This window comes from Equus quagga, chromosome 11 (assembly GCF_021613505.1).
Source record: "Equus quagga isolate Etosha38 chromosome 11, UCLA_HA_Equagga_1.0, whole genome shotgun sequence".
Lineage (NCBI taxonomy): Eukaryota > Metazoa > Chordata > Mammalia > Perissodactyla > Equidae > Equus > Equus quagga.
Window position 1 is genome coordinate 69064651 of NC_060277.1, and position 20040 is coordinate 69084690.

The following is a 20040-nucleotide window of genomic DNA, read 5'->3' on the forward strand; positions in this document are numbered from 1 at the left end:
CCCGGGATCCGAACCCGTGAACCCCGGGCCACTGAGAAGCAGAATGTACGCACTTAACCACTGCACCACCGGGCTGGTCCCCAAGTGGGCAAAAGATTTGAACAGATATTTCATCAAAGAAGATTTATGGATACAAAATAAACATTTGAAAAAGATATTCAACATCATTACTCATTAGGAAAATGTAAAGTAATATCATAATGATGTACTCCTAGAATGGCTAAAAACTTTTAAAAGCTGACCATACCAAGCATTGGCAAAGATGTGGAGCAACTGGAAATTTCCCACGCTGCTGGTGGGAATGCAAAATGGCAGATACTTTGGAAAGCAGTCTGGCAGTTTCTTTGAAAAGTTGAACACCTCCCACACAACCCAGCCATTCTCTCCTTTTACCGAGAAAATGAAAACATGTATCCACAGAAAGACTTTACACGAATGTTCGTAGGAGCTTTACTGGTAACAATCCCAAACTGGAAGCAACCCAAATATCCACCAACAGATGAAGGGGTAAACAAATTGTGCTGTCTCCATACAGTGGAATGCTACTCAGCAATTAAAAGGAATAAACCATTGATTCACACAACATGGATGACTCTCAAAATAATTATGCTGAGAGAAAGACCATAAGGAGCACATTCTGTTTGATTTCATTTATGTAAAATTCTAGAAAGTGATGGAAAGGGAATCAGGGGTTGCCTGGGGCCAGGGTGAAGGCAAAGCAGGAGAGATTATGAATGAGCACAAAGAAAATTTTAGGTGTGATGGGTGGGTTCCTTATCTTAATTGAAGTGATGGTTTCATGGGTGTTTACGTATATCATATGCACTTTAAATAGGTAGGGTCTATTGTATGTACATTATGTTGTAACTTTTAAAAGGCGATTCTGAATGAACATGTGTTGAGCATATCTAGGTGCAACCAGGCACTGCAGCTGCACAGAAATCTATCTGGATGCTTTTCAACATGAAGAACAGAAAACCCAACTTGAAGTAGCATAAACAATAATGACATGTGTGAATTAGCTCATCTACCTGGAAGGCCAGAGGCTACAGGTATAGTTGGACTGATCCCCTCCTACTATCAGACACCACATTTAGCTACATCATGGGATCCCCATAATTGTCAGGGAACTTCGCTGCAAATAACAGAATCTATTCTAACTGGTTTAAGCAGCAAAGGAATGTATTTAAAGACATAAATAGCTCACACAGCCTCTGAGAGGGATAGGGAATTGTGCTCAGAGGCTCCATAGCCAGGAACAATGTCCCAATTTTACTCCAGGACTGCTATCAGCTTGCTTTTTGCCACCAATGGGCATTGCGGCTCACTGAAGGGAGAGAAGTCTCTACTCTGAGGACCTTCGCTCCCACTACCCCCCAAAGCTCCATGTCTCTGCCACTCTCTGCAGCATCCTCTTTCTCATATGGCTCTCTTCTGAATCAAAGTCAGCTGCATCTGAGTGGACAAGCCTGGACCACATACTGTGCCCTAGCCACATAGGAGGCTAATCTACCTTGGGCAGGCAGAACTCCCCTCCAATGGGAAATTGTCTTGGCATACATAGGATGGATTTTCAAAAGATACTGGGGGACCACAAGATAAAAAAGGTCCACTATAAACCGTATTTGGGAGAGATTATTGTTTATCACAGTTTACAGTTGAGAGAACTGAGACTCAAAGAAGTTAAGCTGCTTATCCATGGTTACCCAGCTGAGCCCTGCCCTAGGAGGTCTTCCTGTGTCCACAGCTTGAGCCAGGGTAGGTCGGAGGAATGGAGACAGATTGTGCCCCACCCTCACCAGCCCCTCTCACATTAAGACCATTGCTCTGCCTTTGACCCAGAGCCCAGCATCCCAGAAGGAAAACATTGTAACTGGCAGGGAGAGGCTAGCACACACTGCAGAAGAGCCCAGGAAATCAGCCACATAAGTTACCAAAGCTAAGTCACAATTCTGTTTGTCCCAAGACAATGTGAACATCACAGCTTTTTCATCAAGATAGAAACTAGAAAACAAAAACCAGACTGATATACCTCCCGATGGAAGTCCCCTATACCACATATGAACGAGCCTCGGAACAAAACTGAACCCAAATCTAATCAGATCTCATCTGACTACTACTTTACAGAAAATAGGGGAAACAGGAGAACAAGTTAAATGAAACCACAATGATGTAATGAGTAAAATGCAGATCTCAGGAAGCTATATAGGAAGAAATCACCTGATTTCTTCAACAAATAAATTGCAAGGAAAGAGAAAAAGAGATGGAGGGGAACCTACCAATTAAAAAAGACTTAAGAGACATGTAACCAATCAAAAGATGTAGACCTTATTTAAATGACAATTCAAATTGTAAACTAGCAAATAGATTACAGTTATGAATAGCAATAATAATAAACTAAAAATAATAATAATGAGACAGTTGGGGATATTTGAACATTGACTGAAGATTTGGTGATATTAAGGAATTATTAGTTTTTTAGATGTGCTAATGGTATTATGCTTGTGCTTATAAAAAAGAGTCCTTATGTTTTAGAGATATCGAACATTACAGGTGAAATGATATATCTGTGTTTTTCTTTAAAATAATTTGGGGTGGAGTGAGGAGAGGTAGCTGGGAGTATAGTTTAAATAATACTGGCCATGAGTTGATAGTTGTCAAACCTGGTGATGGGTCCATAGAAGTTCATTATTCTATTCTCTCTACTTTTATATATGTTTGAGATTTTCTGTAACAAGAAGCTACAAACCAACAAACAAGGAACTTCGTGATGTGGAGAATGGCACCGTTCCCATGCCAGGTTGTACCCAATCCCCACCCGCAACCTTAGATGTCACACTCTGTCTCTGCCTTAAAGAGTCCAAACTAAGTGAAAGAAGTAATAAAGCATCCACTAAGTTTGCCTCCAGTCACCTTTCCTCCCACGAGGTACAGGATGAGTGAGTAAAAAACTCCTCTGAGGGGCCGGCTGGGTAGCGCAGCAGTTAAGTGTGCACATTCCACTTCGGTGGCCCAGGGTTCACCAGTTCGGATCCCGGGTGCAGACATAGCACTGCATGGCAAGCCATGCTGTGGTAGGCGTCCCACATATAAAGTAGAGGAAGATGGGCACAGATGTGAGCTCAGGGCCAGTCTTCCTCAGCAGAAAGAGGAGGATTGGTGGCAGATGTTAGCTCAGGGCTAATCTTCCTCAAAAAAAAAAAAAAAACCCTCTGAGTTTACTGCGAGGCTAAATTACTTTATGGGGTAAGAGAGACTGCTTCTGATACAAGTATCGCCTGGATTTCCAAGGGCCTTTGTTGATACTTGGCAATGTGCCCATGTTTTAGTTAGGATTCTTGCAGAAGCAGACGCTGAGGCAAAGATTTGAATGCAGGAGGTTTATTTGGTAGGTGATCCCAGGAGCACCTGTAGAGGAGTGGGGATGTGAAGCACGGAAGGGAAGAAAGCCAGTAAAAAGAGCTGTCGGGCAGGTCACCTCTGTGGGCAACAGTGCTCAGTGCTGTGGGGGACTTCTGGGGGCCACACAGAACATGTCCCTCAGAATTTTCCCACCTGAGGGGTGATGAATTGGGGGAAATACCAACTTCTATCTGTCACCAACTGAGAACTGCTGGAGGCCAGAAGAGCAGGTTATTTCTCCCGCACTTCTGGCTGGCCATGCTGGCAGACCCAACTCCAGCCAGGGCAAGCTGCCCCCTCAAAAAGATGCAGAGAGTGGCGTTGGCCGTGTTCCACCGCGGTGAGCCCAGTGGGGCCTTGCGGCATCTGCTGCAGTTCCCTAGGAAGAATTATTGTTAGTGTTTTGATTGCATAATTATATTAACACACACATCGCCAAAGTATAGCGAAACAAGGTACCCAGGTGCGGTTATGCTTTTTTGGAAGGCAGTGTTTTAGTACACTGAGTGTTTACAGGATTTTGCCAAAGATAAGTGAGCGTGAGCTTGCTCTTGTGCAATTCAACATGCACCGTCCAGAGTCATGCACTGTGCTGAGGGACACCACCATTCAAGGTCACTCTTGCTGAAGAGCAGAGGTACAAATTCCATCTTAATCAGAGTCTTTAAGGCATTGGGTTAAATGCCTTTGATTTCTTTTGGGAATGATAACTTCTTAAGAGCAAGATTTGTGTCTGAATATCAGGTAAGAATTAGGTCCTGAAGGCCACAAGATTGCCTTTCTCCTCCAGCCTTTTCTCATTTGCACACACCTGCCCAATGAATGTGTGAAAAATAAGTGAATGAATGAATAAACAAGTGGTTGTCTGAAGGAATGAATCAGGGAATTTTTAACTGTGTCCGGAATATAACAGGGTCATCATCTGTCAGCCTCCTTTGACCCCCTTGAAGTGAACAATTTTTAAAAATAGGCCCTAGCAGCCAGGTGGCATAGTGGTTAAGTTCGTGTGCTCTGCTTTGGCAGCCTGGGGTTCGCAGTTTCGGATCCAGGGCACGACCTACACACCACTCATCCAGCCGTGCTGTGGCAGCGTCCCACGTACAAAATAGAGGAAGATGGGCACGGATGTTAGCTCAGGGCCACTCTTCCTCAAGCAAAAGAGGAAGATTGGCAACAGGTGTTAGCTCAGGGCTGATCTTCCTCACCAAGATAAATAAATAAATAAAATAAAAATAAAAATAGACCCTAGAAATGTTAAGTTCAGCAGCCACGGCCCTCAGCATTTAAATCACTAAGAAATCAACAACCAGTCTCTTCCTAGTCATCAGACCGTGTGTTTCCTTTATTCTGTGTGTGTGTGTGTGTGTGTGTGTGTGTGTGTGTGTGTTGTGTGTGTGTGTGTGTGAGCTACTGTAAACAACTGGCAAAAGGCCTTGGGACCCCGGAGAAGGGTTGATCTTGTGTCCAGGTGGGGGTGATGTATTAGAGAAAGTTACTGTAGAAGAAATTCTTGTGTTAGGCCTTGAAGGACAAAGCAAGAAAGGAATTTCTGAGGGTGTACGGCATGCCAAGCACCGTGCTGAGCCTTTACCTATGTTTTCTCATTTAATCTTCACAGTAACCCTATGATGTTGTCCTCCCCTTTTATTAGATGAAGAAACTGAGGTGGGAGGCAGGGAGCAAGGGTGTCTACATTTCAGAGCCAGCCTTTGGTCTCAGCGCCGCCATTTGGGGAAGGAAGATGAGTAAAAAGGCGATTTCAGCACAAGCAGTGCTACTCACCAGCCAGTGCTCGGCAATGGCTCACAAACCAGAAACCTGGCAGCCCCAGAAGGGACCTCCTCTGCCAGGAGGACAAGGAAGCCTTGGTTGTCATCACAGCAGCCAGGAAGAGCACCACTGCTTCTCTGGCTTCTGCAGTCCACGCAGACTCCAAGAGTCTGGGGTGATTTTCTTAGTCCAGGCAGTGACAAATTTCTCTGCTCACTCCATTGTCTCCAGTACATCTATGGACTTGAAAAGTGGCATCCAATGCCAATGCCTTGAGCCATGGGCCCTGGAAAGTCCACGGACCCTTCAGGTTGAGTCCCCAAGCCCCTCATGAGCCACTGGCTTCAGTCACCTGCTTATGGAGGTTATCTTTTAGGGAGAAGTCGTGTTTTCCTGCCCATGTCACCCACAACACACCAGGAACTGGTGCCACCAAGGCCACACTTGCAAGCCACATGGGCGGCCCTGGAGTTGGTTCTGATCATGAAAAAGCCATACAGGGATATAGCAGCCACCAGGCAATTTGTCAAAGGAAGCCTTGGTCAAGCATTCGTACGGGAGGTTTATTGGGGGGAGAACATCTTTGTCATCATTCCTTCATTTCATTCTTTCATTTATTGATGTGACCAATATTTAAATAGAACCAGGCATTCATCCAGGCCTTGGGGATATGTGGTAAACAAGAAAGATGATATCCCTGTGTTCGTGGAGCTTGCATTCTGGATTGTGGTTAACTTCCCAAAATGACCTTTGGTTACAAATCACAGTACCTCTTCTAATGCATTTAAGCAGAAGAGGACTTTATTGAAAGCTATTTAGTAGCTTAAAGAATGTCTGGGATGGCCACAGAGTTGGGCTGGAGCCTCTAGACCCGTACTGTCCAGTAGAGTGGCCACTAGCCACAGGTGCACCCGAAATGCGGCTTAGTCTATGCAGAGATGCACTTTATTTATTTATTTTGATGAAGAAGATTTGCCCGGATCCGAACCCGTGAACCCCAGGCCGCTGAAGCAGAGCATGCAGAACTTTAACCACTGGACCACAGGGCCAGCCCCTGAGATGCACTTTAAGTATTAATACACATTGGGTTTCAAAGACTTAGTATAAAAAAAGAATGTAAATTATCTCATTAATATTTTTTTCTTTTGATTACACGTTAGTATTTTGGATATATTGGGTTAAATAAAATATATTATTAAAATGATCTCAATGTTTAAATTTTTTAAAAATGTGGCTACCAGACAATTTAAAATTACTTATGTGGCTCACTCTAGATTTCTATTGGACAGCACTGCTCTAGAGCTAGGAATAATATGCCAATTACACGGCTAGGCTGGACCCCAGCACCCCCAGACAGCTGCACAATTAGTTCACTTAGCAGTTTCTGAGCATTGTCACTTTGCTAGGATCTCTGCCCCTACTGCCCCTGACAGCCTTGCCACCCTTGCCAGTAAAGGGATTCTGCAAGGCCCAGGCTCCCTTCCTCACGGCACTGTATCTTGAACTCAGGTCTGATGTGGGTGCATCTGATTGGTTGCCAGGTCACACATCTGGGCCCTGGCTGCAAAGGAGCTTGGGCAGGCAAGTGCTGGCATCTACCTTTGGGAACTGGGAAATTACCACAATATAAGAAGTGGGTTCAGGGCCAGCCTGGTGGCACAGTGGTTCAGTTCGCACATTCTGCTTCTCAGTGGCCCTGGGTTCACCAGTTTGGATCCTGGGTGCAGACATGGCACTGCTTGGCACACCACGCTGTGGTAGGCATCCCATGTATAAAGTAGAGGAAGATGGGCATGGATGTGAGCTCAGGGCCAGTCTTCCTCAGCAAAAACAGGAAGAGTGGCAGTAGTTAGCTCAGGGCAAATCTTCCTCAAAAAAAAAAAAAAAGAAAGAAAAAAAAGTGGGTTCAAAAGATGCTGAGTGGCTACACATGTAACAAATTCCAATACATGCACCAATCGCTGTCCTGAAACATTTTTTGCAGCATGTGGATCACCAGATCATGAAGTTCCTAATCCTGGAATAGGCACACACACATTTGAAGAACCTTATCTGAGCTTTTGCATCAACCTGGAAGAATGATGCCAACAAAGATTCTTCTGTTTTAGAGTTTAGTGGTTTTTTCCAATAACAGGAGTCTCTGGCCCATCACGTCGACCCTTTCACCAGTATCCTCACCTCTCTTGCCCAGTTGTCTTTCTGTCATACCATCTTTTAATCAATCCAACTCACCATCTTCTCTGTGTCTACATATGGCCAAGTGAGCACTGTTGAAAAAAATCATACCTCTGGGCAGATTGGTACCAGCACAAATTTATTCCAACATCAACTGGGCTCTGAAGGTTGCCTGGCCATCCTTCCTTGTTTCCCTAGTCAACTCTCTACTGTTCTCCACAGTGGCTACTTCCTACCACTCCCCTGCACCTTCCCCCATGCGCAGCAAATGGCCTTGTTTCCCATTTCACCGAGCACAGGGAAGAGAACTCTCCCAGCCTCCTGCTCCCACACCTACAAACTCACCTGCATCCATATTAGTTCCTTCCTCTTTCCCGCTTTACAAAGGAAGCAGTACTCCCCTTCCTGTTGAAAGCCTACTTCTCCACCTGTGCCTTGGGGCATACCCCCTCCCCTCCTCTGGGACCCTGCTCAATTTATTACCCCCTTGTTTTCCTGAATCTTTATCATCTTTCTTTACACTGACTTCTTTCTGACAGCATTCCAGCTTATTCTCCACTCCATCCTAAAAGACAAACACAGCCAAAACCCAACAACAAAAACTCCTTTGGCCCCACTTTCGAGCCATTGCCTTCTATTTTTCGACTCCTTGATATTCCTGTTTCTTGAAAATGGTCACCTGTGGTCAGTCATGCCACACTCTGCTCTGGTTTGTACCCCAGCAGCTCCATTAGCAGCATGCTCACTAAGATCAACAACAACTTCCTTCTTGCTAAGCCTGGCAAACACCTGAGACAGGTGAGGAGCCCAGGGCTCAGGCATGGGTGGCACCTGGGACAGATAAGGACTTCCTGGAGTCCTAAATATCCAGGACAGGTGAGGAGAGGTCAGGTTTTCAGGGAACTAGATCTTAGCAAGCTCTGAGACTCGAGTTCACCGTTCCTGGCCACAGGGGCTTTGTGAGAACAGCCGGAAGTGAGAGCTGAGGCCTGGCTTCTAGCTCTGGATTTATCTCCATCTCCCTGGGAACTTGGCGGGCCCCTTCCCCTCTCTGGGCCCCAGTCTCTCTGATGGGACCACCCCGGTTACCACGAGGAGCTCAGCAAGCACTGAGGGTGAGCGGGCTGCTCTGGAGCCTGCGGGAAGCCTGGAGTCCTGGCAAACCTTTCCTTTGTGGGACTCAAAGGCCTTACACTCAGCACCTTCTGAGGGGACATAGGTCTCATCCCATTTTACAGATGGGAGAACTAAGGCACCGAGGGATGAAGAAGCTAAGTATTATTTAGGGGGAACTGCAGGCATCTATGCCTGCTTGGTTCCTCCACCACGGTCCAGAAAGTGATGTGTTTGCTGCTCAAACCTGTGAGAGTGGCTGGGAGGGTAGGGTGCGAGGTGGGGACATCAGTAAAACTTAAGATCAAGCCTGGCTTGCTAGTGATCATACAAATCCCTCCCCCGACCTATGGCCCTGCCTCTTTTCTCTTTCAGAGTCAAACTTCCTGAAAGAGGAGAGACTCCTTCAAGCACTGCCATGACTTCCTATTGCAAATGGAATAAAATCCCCTCCTCGCCTTGGCCTACGATGCCTACACAGTGTGTCCCCTCCCTACCTCTGACGTCACAGCCTGCCATTCTCTCCCCTCATTCCTTTGGCCCCAGCCCCAGAGGCCTCCTTTATGCTCTTACAGCAATTCGAGGCCTTCTCACTTGCTCTGTCCTAGGCCTGAATCACTCTTCCTCAAGTCATCACATGGCCACTTCTTTCTCACCATTCAAGTCTCAATTCAAACGTCGCCACCTCAGAGAAGCCTTCCTTGACTGCCTTAGCTAGGGTAACCTTTTCGGTCAGCCTTTCTTGATACCCTATTTTAGTCTCTTCACAGCACTTCTCAGCATCTGCAACTATCTTTTCAGTTTGTTGACATGTCTGCTGACTGACTGTCAGATCCCACTAGAATGTTCACTCCTTGAAGATTGTACGTTGTCTTTTTGTTTTCCACTGACTCAACACTGCCTAAAATAGCACCAGCATAGTAGGTCCTCATAAAGGCATGCTGACTCACCTCCTCCAGCACCCACTTCCTTCGCTTAACCCTTGCAGGTTTTTGTCCTCTTTAGCTTCTCTTGAGACTCCTTGCAGGTTCCTTTCCCTCTACCATACCTTTGGAGGTTCACCTTCTTTAGGCCCTTTTATGATTTACCCTCTCCTGGAACCATCTTGTTCTCCTCTGCTCCAACTGTTTGACCATCATCCAAGTTTCTTCCATTTGAAACATTGTTTTTCTTTGTTGCCTTACTACCCGGCCAGGATCTCCAGCACAGTTGAATAGAATGGTCACAGTGGTGGCCACACTTCTCATGCTCCTGTTCTTACTGGGAATGCTTTCCAGGTCTCACTATCTAACCCTTATGCTGAGGATTTTTCGGTAGCTGTCATTTAACAGCTGAGGGAAGTTCCTCTTTACCAACACTTACTATAAAAAATGGATGTTGAATTCTATCAGATGCTTTTTCTGTACCCACATTGCCTCTCCCATCCCACCTTTAATCTATTAACGTGGCAAATTATGTTAATTGGTTTCCTAATGATAAACCAACCTTACATTCCTGGACATATCCAACTTGGATGTGATGTACAACTTTTTACATATTGCTGGATTCAATTCACTAATTTTTTCCTCTAAGATTTTTGCATCTTTGTTCATGATTTATACTGACCCGCAGTTTCCTTTCTTGGACTGCCCTTTTCAGGTCTTGATATCAAGATTATGCTAGTCTTATAAAGTGGACCCTCTGTCTCTTACTCTGGAATAGTTGTGTAAAATTAGAACCATGTGATTTTTGCAATTTGGTGAAACATATCAGTAAAACCATCTGGGCCTGTAGTTTTCTTTGTAAGAAGACACTTGACTACCAATTTCACTCATTTAACAGTAATGGAATTGTTTAGGCTTTCTGTTACTTCTTGAGTAACTTTTGGTAAATTATATTTTCCTAGGAAGTTATTTCATCTAAATTTTCAAACTTTTGGCACAGAGTTGCTCATAATCCTCTTTTTATCTTTTAATCCATGTGGTTTTTGCTTCTTTTCATCCTTAATTTTATTTGTGCTTTCTCTTCTCTTTGTCAAGTTTGCCAGAGGTTTGTCAACTTTGTTAGACTTTTCAAAATACCATTTTTTGGCTTTGTTCTTCTTCTTCGCTGGGTTTCCTGTTCATTGTTTATAGTCTCTGTCTTGTGCTCTTGTTTTTATTATTTTCTTATTTCTTTGGTTACATTTATTATTATTTTTATAACAGGTTTATTAAGATACAATTTACATACCATGCAATTTACCCATGTGGGTTAATGCAATTCCGTGGTGGTTAGAATAGTCACAGAGTTGTACAACCACCACCACAGTTAATTTTAGGACATTTTCATCATTCCAAAAGCACCCTTTAGTTTTTCCTCTCCATTCCCTTCCTGCCAACCCCATCATTAGGCAGCAGCTAATTTACTTTCTGTCTCTGTAGATTTGCCTATTCTGTGTATTTCATACAAATCAAATCATATAATATGTGGCCTTTTGTGTCTGGTTTCTTTCAGTTAGAATAATATTTTCAAAGTTCATCTATGTTGTAGCACATATTAGTACATCATTCTTTTTTATGGCTGAATAATATTCCATTGTATGGATATACCACATTTATTTATCCTTTCATTAGTTGATAGACATTTGAATTGTTTCTAATGTTTTCTTATTATGAATAAAGATGCTATGAACACTTGTGTACAAGGTTTTGTGTGAACACATTTTCAATTCTATTGGTATATGCCTAGGTATAGAACTGCTGAATCGTATGATAATTCTATGTTCAATTTTTTGAGAAACTGCCAAACTGTTTTCCATAGTGAGTGTACCATTTTATACTTCTACCAACCATGTATGAAGGTTCCAATTTCTCTATATCCTCCCCAACCCTTGTTATTATCTTTCTTTTTGATTCTATCCATCCTCCCGGGTGTGAAGTAATATCTCATTGTGGTTTTGATTTGCATTTCTCTGACGGCTAATGATACTGACATCTTTTCTTGTGCTTATTGTCCATTAGTATATCTTCTTTGGAGAAATGTCTATTCAGATCTTTCGCTCATTTTAAAATTGGGTTATCTTTTTATTATTGAGTTGTAGGATTTCTTTATATATTCTAGATACAAGTCCCTTATCAGATACATGATTTGTAAAGCTTTTCTCCCATTTTTTGGGTTTTCTTTTCACTTTCTCAATACTGTCCTTTGAAGCACAAAAGTTTTAAATTTTGATGATGTCCAATTTATCTATTTTTTCCTTTGTAGCATGTTCTTTTGGAGTCTTATCTAAGAAACCTTGTTTAATCCAAGGGCACAAAGATTTATGCTTATGTTTTTCTAAGAGTTTTATAGTTTTATCTCTTTTATTTAGGTTTTTGATCCATTTTGAGTTAATTTTTCTATATGGTGTGAGGTAGGGGTCCAAATGCATTCTTTTGTATGTGGATATACAGTTATCCCAGTACTATTCTTTGGATTTATTTTGCTATTTTTTTTTTCTAGAGATTTTATTTTTCCTTTTTCTCCCCAGTACCTAGTTGTATATTTTTAGTTGTGGGTCCTTCTAGTTGTGGCATGTGGGACGCCGCCTCAGCATGGCTTGATGAGCAGTGCCACGTCTGTGCCCAGGATCTGAACCAGCGAAATCCTGGGCCGCCAAAGTGGAATGTGCGAACTTAACCACTCGGCCACGGGGCCGGCCCCTATTTTGCTATTCTGTTTCTAACTTTTTACAATAAATGCTAGCTCATTAAGTTTTCAGTCTTTCTTCTTGTCTAATATGAGCATTTAAAGTTATACATTTTCCTTTAAGTATTTTTTACTTTTTAATCCCCCCCAAATTAGTAAAAATAACAACCCAAGAGAGGCTTATTCTGTGGCTTCAAGAACACCTTGGCACATCACTCTGTACCACCCTCTGCCAGGTACACAAATCCAAATTTAATAAGCATAGGCCTGTACTAATCTTGAAAGGTTATCCTATTATTAATTTAATAGGATCGACTCATTCATTCAACAGATATTTGTCAAGTGCCTACTGCATAGCATCATTATATTAAGTTCTGAGAACAGAGAAGCGAAATAGAGTCCTGCCACCACAAAGCTTACTGACATTTGAAAAGAAAAATAAATTGCAATACTGCACAATAAATGTTAGGAGAGGAGGTATAATATCTGCTGGAAACAGGAAACATAGGAGTAAGATTAATTTTCAGATTGAGAAATGTTTTCTGAAGGAAATTGCTTCTTTCAAGGACCTGAAAGATGAATTAGTAGGAGTCTGCCAAGTACATAGCAGAAAAGAGTGTTCTGGGCCATTGGAATAGCAAATGGAAAGACCCAGAGGTGTAAAAAAAACCTTGACCTTTTGGAGGAAGGAAAAGAAGTGTAGTGTGTCAGGAGCAGAGAGTGTCAGGAAAAGGCACAGGATGAGAGAGTCAGGATGAAGCTGGAGTGTTCCCAGAGAGTAGACTGTAAAGGGCAATTGAACTGTATCAGGGAGCTTAGACTTCATTCTAAAACAGTTGGGAGGCCCCTGCAGAGTTTTCAGTAGGAGTGGTACAATAGCAGATTTGCATTTTGAAAGTTGTGCTGTGGCTGCAGAAAGTAGATGAGGAGAAGGAGAGTCAAGCCCAGTGAGGTCAAGCCAGGAGAACCTTACAGAGGTTGTGGCACTAATACAGGCTTGGATTAAGGAGTGTCCAGAGGAATGGAAAGGAGGAACATTCAGGCCAGATGTAGGAGTGAAAAAGGGGGAGCACCAAGGCTGACTCTCCTGTTTCTGACCCGGGTGCCTGGGCACCACTGGTTGTGACAGAGCAGGTCTGGGGAGAAGACAAGGAGTTCCCAGCAGGGTAGTCTGAGGTGCTCATGGGACACTTCTCCATGGCCTTATTTGGACCTGGCTCTCTTCTAAAGACTCAGTTTCCTCAGCCCTCTCAAGGGAAGGCTGTCTTCTCTCATACTCCCTGGATCTCATGGCCATAGGCTTAGCATCTTCTCTTGTTCCCCATTGCTGCTTTTCTCCTTTTCTCCTCCTTTTCCTTCCCTAACCTTAGCTCTTGTGAGACTAAGGCCATCTGCTTTACCACTTGTTGCTCCCTTTATTGCTATTATCTATGGACTCATTCACCAGTGACTTTGGCTCCTGGTTCAAAGCCTTTTTCATATTTCTTGGGCCCTTGTCCTCGGGGACTTAATTACCCACGTGGATGACCTATCCAGTACTTCTAGCTGTCCCTTCCTTGACACCTCCCCTCCCCTCCCCACCAGCCAGCCTCTCCCACATTCACATGAGAACACCTCACCACCCACAACCATACCACAACAGAATTCTGGATTTCAAGCCATCCACCCTGACCACCATTTCCTGTCCTTCAAGCTCACTTGCTTTAGTGTCTACACTACACAATTCTTCAACCTCATCAAGACCCCATTATTTGTATCACTTTTTCACTATTCAACCCTAACCTTCCTGTTTTCACTTCTTTTTCTACTCAGCTTAGAAAATAGACCGTTACAACAGTCACTCGCTTCATACGCCCTCAACAAATGGGCTTGTCTGTCTCCATCTTGCTCTCCATTTGCTTGACTGGCTAACCTTCAACCCTAAATGTACACAACTATCAGCCTTCTCCAGACCTGCACCTGAGTTAGCAGAAAAAAAAATTACTGAACTGGAACTACTGGCTCCACTTTCAGTTCACGACCACAAACCTCACACATGCATTCAACACTGAGATCTCTATTTCCTTACCTGACATTCTGTCTTTAGCCTGCTCTGCTCTGCCTGCTGTCAGCACTGCTCCATCAGATGCCTTCTATCAAGGTCAACAACAACTTCCTATTTTCAAAATTCAGTGCACGCTTCTCAGCCCTCATCTTTCTCAACTTCTCAGCAGCATGTGGCAGTTGACCATTCCTTTCTCCTGAGAACATCTTCTCCTATCTTGGCTTTTGCAACACTACACATTGTTTTTTCTCCTTTTTCCCCCACTCTTTCTCAGCCTCCATTGCTTGCTTTTCCTCTTCTACCTGACTTCCAAATGTCTGGCTGCTTCTGGGCTCATTTTTAGGCTTAAAAAGAAAAATCTCATTACACCCTCCCCTAGGAAACCTAATGCTGATCTCTCCAAAACTGTATCTATAGCTTTGGCCTCTTCTCTGAGCTCCAGTGTGAAGTATGCACATGCTTATTTGACATCTCTGCTTGGATGTCTAATAAACAGCAAAAATAGAACCCATCCAAAATAGATCTCTTGATACTTCCCCAGACCTGTTGTTCCCTTCTCCGTTTCTGAAATCAAGCCAGTTATGCCAGGAGTCACAAACCTAGGAGTCATCTTTCCTCTTCAGCCACATTCAATCTGCCAGCAAGCCCTTTCTATTTTACTTCCAAAATTTATCTCAAATCCATTCCCCCCTCCCCAACACCTGCTCTACCATCCCTGTCCCCACCACCATCTTTTGCCTCATCTTCAGCAATAGCCTTCTGACTGGTCTTCCAGCAAACACTTCTCTTTTCTATAAGCACCAATGGGAGCTTTAAACAACATAAATCAGATCACACCCCCCTCAAGTCTTCCACTACAACTAAACTAAAATCCAAACTCTTTGCTGTGGTCAACAAGGCCCCTTGTAAGATGATTTCTGTGTGCCTCTCCAACTCTTCTTGGCTCCCTTCTCACTAGGCTCCAGTGGAGCCTCCCCACCCATGCTGACCTCCTTTCTAGTCTCTGGACAAGCCAAGTTCTTTCTTACTTCAGGGCTTAGAAGTAGCCGTTATTCTACCTGGAATACTCTTCCCCAGAATCTTCAAATTGCATCTTCTGTTTGTAATTCCGATCTCAGCCCAAGTATAATCTCTTGAGGGAGGACTTCCCTGACTACCTTATCTAGAAGAGACCACTTTCCTCAGTTATTCACTCACCCTATTTATTTCCATCATATCACTTATCATAATACAATGCTAACTCATAATACAATGCTATCATAATACAATGCTAACAATGTAACATTTGTTTACTTTTTTACTGACTGTCCTTTCCCATTGGACGTCAGTGCCATGAGGGCAGGGATGTGGTCTGCCTAGTTTACTCCCAGGTCATCAAATTGCCTCTAGCTCACAGTAGGTGCTCAATAAACATTTGCTAATAAATGAATATAGGGTTAGACAGTTGGGGGTGCAGATTATGAACCTCTGGTGAAAGATCTGGACTGGAAATAAAGGTTTGGGAATTATAAGAAATAAATCTTAATAAGCAAGGAATAGAAGGGAACTTCCTTAACTGCCAAAAGGAGCTACAAAAAAAATCTGCAGCATGAGACTTAATAAGGAAACATTGAAACTGTCCCTTTAAGAATGGAAGGAGACAAGGGGGCCCACTACCACATCTTCTATGCCACTCTGCTGGAGTGAGGCAAAAAACAGAAACAATGTTTCAAAAAAAGAACTAGAAATGCCATTATTTAGACAAGTATTATTTAGGTAGAGAATCAAAATAATCTAGAGATGAATGATTAATTTAGAGTTTAGTGAGGTTTGCTGGATTAACCTACAAAAGTCAATTGCTTTTTAAAATAATTTTTTATACACCAGGAAAATGCAGACTATCTCATTATTCTGAGCTTATCTCTATATGTAAATGAAAACAACCATTATATCATTACAAAACTCACTGTGAGCACAGTGAATTAAAAAGAGACATACCAAGGCATGTTATCATGATACTTTAAAATACCAGCTATAACAAGAAAACCCTAAGAATATCCAAGAAGAAAAAAAATAGGCCACTTACAATGGAACAAGAATCAACAGCAACAGTGGATGCTAGAAGGTAATGGACCAATGATTTCATATTTTTGAAGAAAAATTACTTGATTTTAAACATAAAATTCGATACCCAGATAAACTGGCATTAAAATGTAGATGTTTAAAATTTTCACATTTTTGGACATATAAGGATGTAGAAAAATTGCCTCATATATACTCATCAATGTTATGTGATAATATGCTCCAGCAAAACAAGGGAGTAAACAAAAGAGACTTACACTGGAGATCTGGGACGTGGTAGACTCAGCCCAGGAGAGCAGCCGGAGGGAATCCTAGGAAGACTTCTATGTGGCAGGCACGGCCCAAAGCAATCAGCCCAGATTAGAGAGGGAATACAGAGGCTTCCAGGAGGCAGATCTCCAAGCAAAAGGGCTTGATAGGATATGATAGCAATGGGGTGGGATAGGGAAGGAAAGGATATTGATTATAATCAAGATACTGCAAGAAAAAACTTATAATTAGAAACTCTAGGCCAAAAAAAAATCTGCGTAAGGAATAAATATTATTATAATCCATTATAGTATTTGGCTCTCTTAGTCAACATTTATAAAGTCACAATGGTGTAAAAACTATTTATTGATATAACTAAATGTGATGATTTAATGATATTAGGAGAATAAAGGGTGGAAATAACAAGATAGTTAAATTCTTATCGGTGGGGTCCCACTGGGGCGAGTGGTTGAGTTCACACGCTCTGCTTGGGCAGCCCAGGGTTTTGCTGCTGGGATCCTGGGCGCTGACCTAGCACTGCTCTTACAACTAGGATATACAACTATGGACTGGGGGGCTTTGGGGAGAAGAAGAAGAAAAAAATTCTTATCAGTTACAGCAAGAATAAATATATAAGGTCTATAATGGGTAAATCAAGATAATGTATTCTAAGAATATCATTTAGAATAAATGATAAGAAACTGAAAGAGTTAAAAGGGATCACCTCTGGCAAGCAGGATTTAGGAATGGGGAAGGAGCGTGACAAAGCATGTTTATTTTTTGCTGTAAGCCTTAATACACTGATTATGAATTATGTGTATTTACTACTTTGATAAAATTAAAAATTCATTCAAACAGAAAGATTTTTGGTCTAGAAAGGAGGGAAATGGAGTTTTTAATGGGAAAGCTAAGGAAGCTTCAGAGTCCGTGTGAGGGCTGGAATCTCTTCTAGGCGAGAGAGGAAGCCATGTCGCAACCAGGCAGCATTTCTGATAACCGTCCTAAAGAGATCTCAGAGGAAGAAAAGACCGATTCCCCAAGCTTGTTTGTGATTTATTTTCTCACTCTAAATAAATAGTCATTTCGAACTTTATTTTTTTTACTCTTTTCCTTAAAGAGAGTCTGTCCTTCAAATTCCATAAGCTTGAGGCTTCACAAAACCTAGGTTAAGTTAACTCCCGAGGCGGGGGTGGGACTTGTTATTCCAAAGAGTTCGGATTCATTCACAGTATTTGTTTATTCCTTTTTTTTTTTTTTTTAAGATTTTATTTTTTCCTTTTTCTCCCCAAAGCCCCCCGGTAGATAGTTGTGTATTCTTCGTTGTGGGTTCCTCTAGTTGTGGCATGTGGGACGCCGCCTTAGTGTGGTCTGACGAGCAGCGCCATGTCCGCACCCAGGATTCGAACCAACGAAACACTGGGCCGCCTGCAGCGGAGCACGCGAACTTAACCACTCGGCCACGGGGCCAGCCCCTGTTTATTCCTTTTAATTCTTGTTCTAAGGGGAGAGTAAGGACACTTTTTTCAGTAATTTTTTAAATAAAAAAAAACTGTATTGGACCTTGCTCCTCTTCGGGCTTTTCCCCTTACCTAGAACTCACCGAAACTGTAAGCCCCTTGATGGTAGGAACTGTATTTCTCTGTGTCTTTTATAGCTCAGGTACAAACTTAATACAGGTTTTATAAATATTTGTTGAAGAAACAGATAAATTTGAGTGCCGTGAAGAATTACTCTTCCTTCTGCTCCATCTCTTTATTGAGACTCTGTTTTACACAAACAGAAGGCTGCAGAAACGAGGAAAAGAGGAAGCAGAGCGGAGAAAGGTTGTTTTTCCCAAACCCTAGATCCCACACTTCCACTTTACATAATCGACGCCTTTCTGGACATTTTGAATTGTGTATACTGTATCCGATTTTGCTAATCTCAACTCTCCTTACTAAAAGAGATTATTATTAACAACGCTTAAACATTGCACACTATGAGATGCAGAACATTTTGCTTATTTCAAGAATCTTTGTGCATTCTTTCTGTAAAGTGAATTATCAGCATATATTAAGTCTATTTCGGGGGTTTGCTTAAAATGGGGCACACCAGTACTAACTTCGGCTTTAACAATGACTGACTCGCCCACCATGTGTGGGGTGTCAGATGTGTGTTGACTGCTCGCCAACAACTAAACGTCTACTACTTCTTTTGGCCCCTTCACTTTCAGGCCACCTGCTTCAACCCGGAGGCGGCGTCTTGACCCTCCGCGACCTCTTTGTCATGGCGTCCGCGGGGCGTCTACCACCTGAGGCCTTAGCAGGCAGGCGGGCGTCGACCTTCCCAAGATGGCGGCGGCCGCGGCCACTGCGCACAGGGGGCGGGACTCCGCCGCCGGGGGCGGGGCAGGTAGGCCGAGGGGTAGGGCTTGAGGGCGGGCCTACGGCGAAGTAGGCAGCCCCAGCGCGCCTGCGTGGAGCGGCCCTGCGCGCAGTGAGGCTGTGGCGGGGGAAGGCACCAGTGGGGCCGACGGGCGGGTTGAAGGAGGGAAGCGGGCGAGCGAAGTCCCAGTGCGCGCCGCGGCGGCCCGGTACCCTCCCCTTCCGGGCGCTGTGAGGAGAGCTGAACGGAGCGCACTCGAGCCGGCAGCGAGGCGCCGCTCCCGCCGCCGCAGCCCGGCCTCCCTCGGCTTCGGCGCTCCCGTCGTGGGGGCCCGGGTTCCTCAGCACACCCAGCGCCAGCAGCCCCCACAGCCTGTCCCCAGCCCTTCGGAAGCCCCGGCGCCAGCCCGGGCCCTCGGCAGGGAGGATGACGGAGCTGCAGTCTGCACTGCTACTGCGAAGACAGCTGGCAGGTGAGCGGGCGGCGGGGCGCCGGCCGGACCGGGCCGCGATCGCGCGAGCCGCTGCCCGCCGCCTCCTCCCCGCCTCCCGGGCAGGCTGCCGGACGGCCGAAGGGGAGCAGCGGCCGGCGGCCAGGCCGGGTGCGGGCCTGCGAGGGTGGGGAGCCCGAGGCGCCGGGCCGGGCCGGGCCCAGCACTTCTTCCCCGGCTTTCGGAGGGCATTGGGGGCGGGGACGCGCCCCAGCCCGGACGCCCGGACGGGCCTGGCGCCCGGGGGGGAAGGAGAGGAGCCCGCCCCCGCCCCCACTGCTCGGTGGGCCGGGGCGGGGGAGGGGCGCGGGTCCCCAGCCCGGCGACCCTCCTCGGAGGGGCGGGTCCCGCCTCAGGTGCGGCCGAGGCCGCCGGACCCTGGGGCAGAGGAAGATCTGGGCCCGGCCCGCGGCGGGTCCCGGCTCGGGTGTCGGAGCGGCGGGCGGGCGGTGGGGGCGAGAGTGGGCGACGAGGCTGGCCCCTGGCCGGAGGGGCGAGGCGCGCAAAACTTCTGCCCGGGCAGCGCCGGGTCCGGGGAGTTGTGGGCGACAACAAAAGCGCCGGCCGCCGCGGCCTCGTCGCGGTCGCGCGGGGCTCCGAGGACCTGGCGGGCAGCGGGACGGCGGCTTGCCTGCCTCCGCCTGGCACGGGCTCCGGCCGCGCCGCCCGGCTGGGGGAGGGTGGAGCGGGCAGAGGGGAGAGCCGCTGGCTTGCCGGCGCAGGG

At 45.1% G+C, this 20040-nt stretch overlaps 1 protein-coding gene across 1 annotated transcript in view; it reads left to right on the top strand.

Moving 5' to 3' along the window:
* Positions 1–18935: 18935 nt before the first annotated feature.
* Positions 18936–20040, top strand: part of UBE2G1 (ubiquitin conjugating enzyme E2 G1) — a 106109-nt gene continuing 105004 nt past the window's right edge. The window contains exon 1 of the mRNA XM_046675838.1: positions 18936–19298. Within this exon, the coding sequence (XP_046531794.1) occupies positions 19253–19298 (46 nt within the window). The 5' untranslated portion in view covers positions 18936–19252. The remainder of the gene's footprint in view (positions 19299–20040) is intronic.